This window comes from Scaptodrosophila lebanonensis, unplaced genomic scaffold (genome assembly GCF_003285725.1).
Source record: "Scaptodrosophila lebanonensis strain 11010-0011.00,11010-0021.00 unplaced genomic scaffold, SlebRS2 tig00001412-arrow-pilon, whole genome shotgun sequence".
Taxonomy (NCBI): domain Eukaryota; kingdom Metazoa; phylum Arthropoda; class Insecta; order Diptera; family Drosophilidae; genus Scaptodrosophila; species Scaptodrosophila lebanonensis.
In genome coordinates, this window is record NW_022060739.1 from 12,885,500 (window position 1) to 12,896,306 (window position 10,807).

The 10,807-nt window shown below is 39.1% G+C and overlaps 1 protein-coding gene across 3 annotated transcripts; it reads right to left on the reverse strand.

Moving 5' to 3' along the window:
• Nucleotides 1–3,652: 3,652 nt before the first annotated feature.
• LOC115631906 (mitochondrial carrier protein Rim2) lies at nucleotides 3,653–9,984 on the reverse strand. Of its 3 annotated transcripts, none has more exons than XM_030528753.1 (7): nucleotides 9,460–9,984; nucleotides 6,035–6,254; nucleotides 5,816–5,886; nucleotides 5,622–5,753; nucleotides 5,285–5,558; nucleotides 4,999–5,216; nucleotides 3,653–4,867 (listed from the first exon to the last, which is right to left on the reverse strand). In XM_030528753.1, exons 1-7 carry the CDS (start codon nucleotides 9,504–9,506, stop codon nucleotides 4,741–4,743), a joined length of 1,089 nt encoding a protein of 362 aa, XP_030384613.1. In that variant the 5' UTR covers nucleotides 9,507–9,984; the 3' UTR covers nucleotides 3,653–4,740. The 3 variants fall into 3 exon arrangements, with proteins under 3 accessions (XP_030384613.1, XP_030384614.1, XP_030384615.1); XM_030528754.1 differs by having other exon boundaries at nucleotides 6,056–6,254; nucleotides 9,460–9,982; XM_030528755.1 differs by lacking the exon at nucleotides 9,460–9,984 and having other exon boundaries at nucleotides 6,100–6,187.
• Between the last annotated feature and the right edge of the window lie 823 nt (nucleotides 9,985–10,807).

A 10,807-nucleotide genomic window follows, 5' to 3' on the forward strand; every position in this document is an offset into this window, starting at 1 on the left:
CTGTGGTTACAAACGAGGTCAGAGTTTGAGCCCTTTTTTGGTACCGGCACCAGCCTGATCTGTCTCCAGGATTCTGGGAAGACTCCAGCCCGCCAAATGTCGTTTATCATATTAAAAAGTTGATTCTTCTTAGGGTTCGGTAATGTCTGCAGCATCCTATACGAGATGCCATCGAGCCCACATGCCGAATCTGGATTTCTCGCATTCAACACTGACATAAAATCCTCAAAGTTAAACAAAATGGGGACCCCTTCCTGGACCAATGATGTCGCCATACGTGGACAACTGAATGTTGTGGTTGGCGTGTTCTTTACTATCATAAGGAACTCCTCGTCCTCTGCTTTTGACCAGGTGTTAGCTGTCCTTTTCATTCTTTTATAAAGTTTTAAATGCCTTGTTCCATTCCACAGTGTGGGAGCTGTCGTCATTTCGTCAATATACTGCCTAAAATTAGCTCTGCGACAGTTTTTTATTTGGTTTTGCAGCTTTGCTTCTGCTACCATGAGTAGCTCCGCATCTTCCAGCTTTTTGGTGAAATAGAACTTTTTCCTGCAGGCATTTCTAAGGCGAAACAGCTTGTCAACTTCCTCGTTCCACCATCTCTTGGGTACATATTTGTTTTTGCTTGAGACCGTAATTGTATTGGTTTTTGTGATAAGGCGAACATTGCCATTGAGTGAATCCAGGTTTGAAAAGTCACTATTAGCGAAAACTCTCGCAATCCTATTATGAAGTACCTTTTTGTGACTTGTGTTCGCGCAGAATTGGACCAAGTCTATTAAGACTGGAAAATGGTTGCTGTTTGTTAGTTTGCTGCTTTGAGCCTGCCATCTATATTGAATACTACTCGTATTGCAGAAAGTCAGATCCAGCACCGAGCTTTGACCTGGGCAACGAGAAAACGTAGGGGAGCTGTCGTTCATACATACAAAGCCCGAGTTAGCTGCCGCCCGTTCCAAGCCATGTCCTTTGCCGTCGCTACTGGAGCTGCCCCATGTTGTGGATTTGGCATTAAAATCCCCACATATTAGTGAAGCAATGCTCAATGATGCCGCATACTCGAAAATTTCTTTTGCCCCCTTTTTCAGGATAGACACTGATAATGAGGGGGCCGCATAGATACCGTAAAGGCACAAATTTCTCTTTAGATTTAGGGTCTGAATGCCCATACATTCCATGTCGTTTTTAATCTTTAGGATTTTGAATTTGATTCGCCTTCTTATGTACATCCCTACTCCACCGTATCCGTCTTCCCTTGGCTTTCCATAAAAGTTAAAGTCAGGAATTCCACACTCTGAATTGTCTTTCACCCATATTTCCGACAGAATGGCGATGTCTATGTTGTTGTTTAGGAGGAACATGTGAAGAATTTGTTTGTTGTTGTTGAAAGTCAGGCTTTGGATGTTGAATTGGAGGATTCTCATATTGTTGCTGTGCTTGTCAAGGCCGAGGCGATGCAAATTTGATTTGCATCTAGCTCCGCATTAGCAGCATTTATGAGATCCCTGATTTCCTCCCAGAACTGTAGAGATGGGCCCGCTCCGCTATTTGGGTCCGTTATGAAGTTAGATATTTTCTTTTCCACTATATTAAGTTTTTCTTGGGCTAAAGACACTTTGGTGGTACCAACTTCAAGAACCTCCGCTCTGTGAGCGGTATCTGCCAAGTTATGACTAGTTGTATTGCCGTATCTGGACGGCTTGGGCTTGGATGTTTCCCCGAGAGCTCTGCCTGGAAGCCTAGCTACCCTGGCATATGGTGCAATGGGATGCACCTCCTTCGCCACTTCGTGGCTGCTGTACTCGCGCTTTCCTGAGCTATTATTTAGCCTTCTTAAAAAAGGGAATTCTGACTGATCTCTTAGATCAGGCACCGTCCTCTTAAAGAGAGACGGATGAGTCTTCTTAATTTCTGCTCGGGACATATTCTCCAAGGCCATACACTTTTGAATAGCGAATTCCTTTTGTCTGGCTGCACAATGGGGTGATGTTGCCATATGGCCTTCTTTGCAATTGGCACAAGCAATATCAGTGCAAATGTCCTCTCTCTCATGTTCTTTTCCGCACTTATAGCACCGTGCACTCCCCTTGCAGTGCTTGGCCATATGGCCAAAACGTAAGCAACGGAAGCATTGTTTGAAGTGTATAAACGGTTGTACCGCCACCTTTGTATATAGAAATTTTATTTCTTTTGGCACCTGGTGTCCCTTAAACCAGATCTTTACTCTGGAGGTAGGGACCAAGTCCCCTGTGTCCCTTGATTTTTTGAAAATTCTCTCCACCTGCATTATGGGAATGTCCGCCGACAGGAGTTCCATCATGTGGTCGGTTGACATATACGTGGGAATGTTAAAAATAATCCCAGCCTTTCTAGTGAAATGCTTAAAAATGTTGGCCTCGAAGCCGTGAACAGCGAGAGCTTCCAATGAGGCCAGGTCATTGGCACTTTGCGCCGACACACAAGTGACCTTACACCTGCCATGCCCTATCCTGCTTACTTCTTCTATGCCACTGATTTTTAGCGAAGAGAGCAGCTCGATTAACTCGAATTGGTTAATCGCTTTGCGTACTCCCATTTCGCTAGCCTTGTCCACATAAACAATAAAAGGACCCTTGTGGTCCCCGTCATACTGCATGGCAACCACAATTTCCTTGTCGACCACACTTTTGCTTCCCGCATTTATTTCATCAGAAGTGGTAGAAATCTTGGAATTTTTCGACTTACATGAAAGTCCGTCCTTGTCAACTTTTACGTCATTTACCGCAGTTGCCTGTTTACCAACACTTGTATTTGGCGCGCTTTTGGTTGGGCCGCATTTGGCTGGCGCGTCGTTCTTTCCCTCTTTAGTTCTGCGAACTGATGGTGCTTCTTCCTTTTTGGGCACCTCGTTAGGGTTGGCGCGGCGACTGGTGGTCCCAAAAACCCCGGTGGTGCATACTTGTCCTATCGGACGACCAGCTTTACTCCTGCCTGCCATAAAGCCTCGAAGTGCACGTTTCTGCACGAATGCTGCGTTTCTGTTGAAATCGAATCCTTTAATTAGTTTAAAAGTTGCAAATCAAGAAGTAATGTGCTGTAGCACATTAAAACCGAAAAAAGTTGCTGATAAATTCAAATTCCACGAACTGCCCGTTAGCAGAAAAACGAAAAAACTTGAACACTGATACCCGACCGCGATGTTGTCTCCTCAGAAACCTAAAAGCAACTGAACTGACCGTGTTTTCTTATTTGTACCATTAAAAATAAAGATAAACTCCGTGGTAGAGATGTTCTTGTTTCTAATTATCGATACGTATACGTTGCGATATTTTTACAGGTGATATTGTTACGATCGATATTTAAAAAAAAAAATTGTAGCTCACATCTGTAGCACTAGCTTTAAAAAACTCTGTCATCACTAAACCTTCCACCGACCGTTTTTTTCAAGCACGTTATCACAAAAAAGTGTTCAATCGTTTACGAAAACCACACCAAACCGTATTTTGATTCTTATAATAAATCTTAACAAGTTCCAGCTTTTGGGAAAACATTTGTTTTTACATGATTTTTGCTAAATAATAAAACAATAAAAAGTGTAAAGAAAATTTAGTCAAATGTAAAGAAAATACTATTTAAGCCCCCTGCAATTTCATAATGAATTTCAACGCCACGGTTTACAATTTTATGTTTAAACAAATGTTTTTATTGATTTCACCGTTAAAACAGATTACAATCAATTCTTCACAGTAGATTTATCCCTTCTTTGCTTTCAGTTGCAAAGAGCGACTGCAAACAAAAAATGTGGTACATACTAGCGTAGTAGCTAACTAGATAATGGATTAAATAAAGAGCAACGTTTCATAAGATATAGTACGTAAAGTAATAATAATTATAATGTACATACATATATCGCATTTGAGGAAACTTAACACGTAGTTATGTATACGCAGCGTTTGCGTGCATCGTTTGTTTATCAATTTTATATATGCCGGCAGCAATCTTTCGGCTCGGTGCAGCTCCTTAATGACTGGCAATAAAGATGCACCATTGAGAAGCTATCTACCTAGGTGGCTCTGTGTGCTTTGGATTCTAAACATTTGTGCTTATTCATAGATATTTACTATACATATAAAATAAATCGAGTTCAGTAATTGAGGAAACAGAAGATGAAACGTAACTTTTGATCCCTATTTACATAGAAAATGTACCTATGGTGTGTATGGGAAGCACACTATTTCTCATAACTAAAAGTTACTCCATAAATATATATAACATGTTTGCATATGCTAACAAATTTCTATTTACAAGTGAATATATATAAAAATATCAACCACATATCTAAATGTTTAACTAATTAGCAGCCTTTTAGAATTTTGATAACGTTTGCGAATTTTTCAACTCAAGTCGTTTTTTTCTTTTTCTGTGCACGTATTTCTCTAATAAAGTCTGATCCTGACCCTGATTGAAAACTGTGGAAACTTAGATGGATTAGGTTGCCACACATATCTGTTTGAGTTCAGATTTCATTGGGGTGTTTGCCTGAATCGACCTGTTTTCTGGTTCGTTGCCTTTAAAGCTAATCAATAAAAAGGTTGCGCTCGTTGGTTAAATCGTCGCGAAAGCAAAAAGTTGCAGCAGTTATGTCTACATATGCACAGATTCTGATTTCAGTGTTAACTTAACGCGGACGGTAGTTTCCCAATAATTCCAGCGGGGGAACCACCATGTCCCTTCGAGGCGGATTTTGGAGCAGTACAATATCTAAAAATCGTAGAACTCGTTCGATTTATTGTTAAATCGTCGCGTCAGCACATAAACCACTGCCTCATAGGTTGCCATCATAATGGCCGTGTTAGGTATCTGACGCACTAATTGAGTGGCTAAGCCTCTGTTGATGAGAAATAGAGAATATATAATTGTGTGAACATGCTAACTTGAAAGGTAACTAAGTTGTGGCACTGTTCAGATTTCTGTATTCTAAGCCCATCCAGATTTTCCTCGATCTTAACCGTTACTCACCTATATAGTCCCGCTCGTCCCTCCTCCTTCCACACCGTGTTCAATGTTTGCCAAAACGAATTGTATTTATTGCCCTCCTCACGTAAACGAGTACGTGCTACCTCATGGGGATATGCGATACAGGATGCTATGGTCTTAGATACTGCACCAGCCATCATGAATTCAAGGAAGTCCCGTGAACTTTTGGTGTCTGTTTGGCGTTGATTGCGTTGCTCTAGCTACCGAATTAGAACAAAATTATTACAAGACAGGATTAGAAAAGGCGAGTGGCATAGCTTTTATTTACCAGCTTCGACTTTATAAACTCATAGATGACAAAGTGCACCATTGTCTCACAAATGCCAAAGTAGCTGGCTGTGATGCCCTTATAAAAGGCCGCGATGCCGCCTTGCGCATACACTCGTTCAATACACTGTCGCACTGTCATTTGCACTTTTGAGTTGTAGTCTAACTGGAGGCGCGTCTTCACAAACCAAATTGGATTGGTGGCTGAGGACGAGACGAAGCCAGCACTAGCGGCGCTCATTATGTGCACGGGCGGTGAGTCCGGCTCGACGATTCTGCAAGTTTACGAAAAATAATCAGATTTACGATATGGTGAAATGCGGCACGCTTATACGTACCCCAAGCTATTGAGTGTGCTCTTCGTTTGGGAATAAGTGCAGAAGTAGATAGCACGGGATGGTGCCACGCCAACGAGATTTGGACCTAGGCCTTTAAACAAAGCGCGTGCTCCTTCATTCTGAACAATGTGCCTGGGTTAGAGAAAGCGAACATTGAACTAAAAACGCAAGGATTTGAAGTAGCCTCCACTTACCGTATGCATTGTACGATGCTCATTGACTTTGTGGAGGCGGATGAGATGCCGCAGTGTGAAATGGCCATTATCTGGAAGGGTATAAAGATAAGACAATAAATAATAGTCCTTGAGGTGGAAGTTTGTTCTGCAGGGCGTGGTTTTGATTCGATTAAGTAGGACATGGAACGGCGAGAGATGACAATGAGACCGATTAAAATAAAAAATAATTGGTACTACCCTACGCACACCCCCAATCACCTGTGGCTGTGATCTGTTACGTAATATCGTTGTGCTTAGCTTACGTCGTTGTTCCGGCCTCAGAAGCTCTGATGATCCATTTGTGGAGCCCGCGGGCTCTGCCAAGCGTGGCGGCGTGAGGAATGCTGTCGAACTCTGCAGACGTGTCTTTACCACCTCCAAAGGACATGTAACAACGGCTCCAACGGTGCCAGCGGACCTACAAAATAAGAAAAAATGCAATTATATTACATACATATATGTAGCTGCGAAATAATTGTACCAATGGATTAACATTTATTTCCCACGCAATCCTCTTTCAAACTCAAATAGTATCCAGCTTGTGGGTTGAATTTTCAGAAACAGTTTCTTTGTGATAATTTTTTTTGTCAAAATTATTCGGAGTAGAGAAAACAGAGGTTAAACATTTATGTACAAGCTTTTTTCTATAAGAACATCTAAATCTAAATTTGACACTTTCCATTGATTTTTCATATTTTACTATAATCAGTCGCAAGGCTACTCTATAAGGAAAAAAAAAAAACAAAATCCAAAAATATATTCAACGAACTACAGGTCCAAAATTTAACTTCGCTACAACATCTAAAATGAGCGATAGCTGCAAAGTGAGCAGCCAAAATCAATTTTTGGAACTTACAACAACAGCAGCCATGGCCGACTTCATAGGCAGAAACATTTAAGCCATGGATTTGTGGAGCGTAAATTTCGTATTATGTCCGAATGCCGCTACTTTAACAGCTAGTTTCTCTGTTAGCAACTTCTAAATACTCTTTAAGTTCCTTTAAGCATCGAATCTTATTCATAAATTATAGTTCCATAATAGTCCCATTATAAATCCTATTATCTATCGAGTTAAACTTAAGGCAACGTCACCATAGCTTAACTTCAATTTTAATTACTTTACAGCTGTATATAAATTAAAAAAATTTAAATTAATAAAATCTGACTGCTTGAGGTTTACAACTTTTATAAATGACAATATTTTTTAGTTGTTACTTTAATAGTATTTCATATCCTATACGCAGTGTAATGACCCCTATTAAACAAGTCGACTCGTTATCGTTTGTTATTGCTTAAGTTCCATCGCTATACACTGCCGTAACGGCTGATTTTATTTTGGTAAGGTGAACAACATTAATTGATTCAAAAGGTCTTTCACTGTTCGATTGCTGTTGCCAACTGCTCGAAATTGTATATCACTATATGTCAAAATAAATTGCTACTTTTAACAAGATATGTTTTGTAGCAGACAACATCTTCCTTTAATAGATTACTCACAATAGTTCAAGCTAAGTATTTCTATTAAAATAAACAGAAATTGTTTAGGTTTCACTCTCTATACCATAAACAACAGCTGTTTTGTTGTCAAGTGAATGACAGTTTCCCACTCAACCGTTAAACTTGTACGTAAGATCGTTTTTTTCAGCTGTTTTGTTTTTGCGTTTCAAAAGAAACTACCAATGCATTTTTATTGAGACATGGTTACAACGACTTATTTATAACTGCGTTAGGAATTTTTAAGTGTTCAAAATAGTTCCTCACACTCGTTTTTTTTACAGGCATTAAAATGATTGCTTCGTTTGCGTGATTTCGCTGTCTTCCAAACCGGTTTCAGCCACATACGGTTTGACCCACGGCCGATAACCTGCACCAAGAAATGAATTACCGGACACAGCTGTTAGCTGATAAGGCAAACGGCATATGCGTGGGGGTTGGGATTACAGAAATGGCGGCCATTCGTCGGTCATTTGCAAATATAAACCCAATTATTTATGGCAGGTGTGATATAAAATCTATTTCACATTTGCTTTAATTTTGTGTACTTTTCCACTTCGATTTTTTTTGCGGCTTAGATTATATATACATATTATTTGAGATAGCGTATGTTATAAACATAGTAGTTTAAAGTAGAATTTAAAAACTTGTCAGATTGTATTTAAACATTCATACATATATATATGTATGTAAGTACATATGCATGTAGACACAAGCTATTCAGACGCTCGATATAGATTTATTTATTAACATGTACCTTCTAAATAACAGGGGGCTTGTAGCTTGACGATAATTCATGATGCATGAAGGCGGTATAAAAAGCCATCACCCTAGTCGAGAAAGATGGCACATCAGTAGCATCGAATGTTTATTTTTGGTTTTGTTATCAGAATCCATTAGCGTAGTTTAAGAGTGTTTTTGTTTAAAGCGGAATACTTTTGTTTTTTCGCAAGTATGAATAGCTTATGAATTGGATTAAATCAGAATTGCACGATGTTTATGGGGAATCTGCACCGCAAATGCCAGCCATAAAATATTGCAGAGCTAAATTGAGCGGCGACAAATGAATGCTTTTGATGACGATCAAGCCAAGCGGTCAAGTGCGGTCACCACCCTAGAAACGGTTGACCGAACCCTTGAAATGGTAATGGACTGAGAGTCAATATTCTAGAGTTTGTTGGCATACCCCCTATAATCCAGATCTTTTTGAACTACTCAATCTGCGTTGTTTTTGGAGAGCTATCTATATATGTACCCATGTACAAATGTATGCCGAATACAGAAATAAAATAAATACATACAAGAATTGAAAAATTCATAAGTAAATTAAAATTTGTTTATTTAGATAACAAAAATGTTCGAACTACTTTCTAGAAGGTAGATGCCATCTCGCTTGCACATGCCGGTTGTTTCACCGTATGAGCGAAAGGATATCAGTAAGTATAAGAGCCAGAATGACCAACGGTATCCAGATTCTCCTACGACCGAGAAAGGACGAGTCTAACGTTTTCTTTTTATCGGATGCCCCCAACAATCCCCCCCCCCCCCACACACACACACACACACACACACGGCAGAGCTGCATGCGTGTGCAGTAGAGTGCTCGTTTTACGAACCCTGGTATATATGTATGTACATAAGTGTTGGCCCTCCTCAACTCTAGATTTCCAACTTTGTTTTTGCTGTTGATTTTGTGACGTTGCTGACGTTTATCACGAAAATATTTTTGCGCGTCAAATTTTCGGTGCTGCTGCTGGTGGTGCCAATAAATGTGTGTTTGTACGAACATATGTATATGTATGTACGTGTGTATATACTTGTGAAATTCATTGAGTATACACGTGAAGCGCGCATGTTTCCCCGCCTGGCTCGCTGTTTATGTTTACATGCACGTACAAATACATAACCACATGTGCATATGTATGTGTATATTTTTTGTGTTTTTGCCAACATTCTGCACAATATTTTGAATTGCAATTTGTCAGAAGTTGTGGGCAGCGGGATCACTAAATGTTGCAAATCGAAACTATAATCAAACCCTGATAGAGACTTCGGTAGTGTAATTTAAACAGGTTTTTAATGATTGAGCAGATAATGCGCAATATTAAAACCAGAACATATGAACTTACCCGCCGGCAATGAGATGAATCAAAGTATCACGTTGGTTTTGGGACATAGTCGATGTGCTCCACTGTATGTTTGTAAAAGGATGCGCACTTGCTAGGCAATTTGGGTCTCCTAGCGTGTTCACTTAACGTACAGCGAATATAATGAGGGGCGCCTGTGGCGCCACAATCGCTCGGGGAGCGCTGTAATTTTCGGCGCGGCCCGAATAATGCAATTATTCGTTTTTCTTTGCGTCTGTGAGCTATTATTTTTGTGCAAAGGTAAGTGCAATTGCACAAAATATGTTGTGTTTTTGTTGTTCAAATTATGGCGACGTTTTTCTGCGTTTCAAGTTATGCAACTACTTTCTCGTATTTCTTATCACAGATAACAAAAATGCGGACTGTGCCTCATATGTCACTATTCATTAAATTCACTTGATTCATGTTTTTATTTGGACGAAACTGTGTTCAATGTTTTTACAATAACTGCGGAATATGCGTTTAATTTCTGCTCGGCGACAAACATGCACTTGCACCCAACCCCTCCTCAACAATTTGGTACTAAATTAGAGCAGGACGTAAAATTATCGATTTTTCATACAGATTTAATACTGAAATAAATCGAAATCTATTGCACCACATTGCTTTAAACAGCACTATCGATTATGTAGCATTCGGCTTTGAGTGGAGTGAGTTTTGGCGGGAATGTGATATATAACTATTTTTACTACATGTCATCTTACACATCAAATGCGAACGAAATTTCGTTGAGCATATTAAACATAATATATTCATTCTTTTGTCCAAACTGAAACAAAAACCGTAATATTCAATCCATACCAACATCGCAAAAATGCTAACCAATATTTTGTGAAATGAGAATAACACTAACATACCTCCAAAAAAGAAATCAACAAAAAAGGCAATTAATATATAAAAACTCGAAAATAGTTGCTTGTGTTTGTTTTAATTGTGAAAATTTAGGAAAATAGCTGTAGATATGGCTTGGAATTGTGTTCTTTATTTGAAAACTTTAAAATCATAACAACATTCATGTAGTATCACGTAATTTAATAAATAACTTACAATGGTATTTGTTAGTGGTTGTGTCGCATACAATAGATTGTATAAATATATATCTATATCTGTGACTCACATAGCTGATTATTTAATATGTAGTTTAGGTACGGAAACATTAATAAGTAAAATCAATCACGCACCTGTGCATTGTACTTAATTTACAAAATATGTATATTTAATCTTCTAGTATATTCGAGGCGAGCTAGTTAATATCTATACAATAAAACTAAATGCTTTGCTTATCTAATGTGCATCCTCCATTGAAAGTGTTTTTTTTTTCTAAATGAAA

Bases quoted from the DNA above. Each gene is read 5' to 3' on its own strand.
- LOC115631906 (XM_030528753.1), bottom strand. From the start codon at position 9,506: ATGTCCCAAAACCAACGTGATACTTTGATTCATCTCATTGCCGGCGG. The intron at 5,559-5,621 runs GTACGTATAAGC...GTAAACTTGCAG, and splicing joins AGCACACTCAATAGCTTGGG to AATCGTCGAGCCGGACTCAC. The intron at 5,217-5,284 runs GTAAATAAAAGC...CTAATTCGGTAG, and splicing joins AGTTTATAAAGTCGAAGCTG to CTAGAGCAACGCAATCAACG.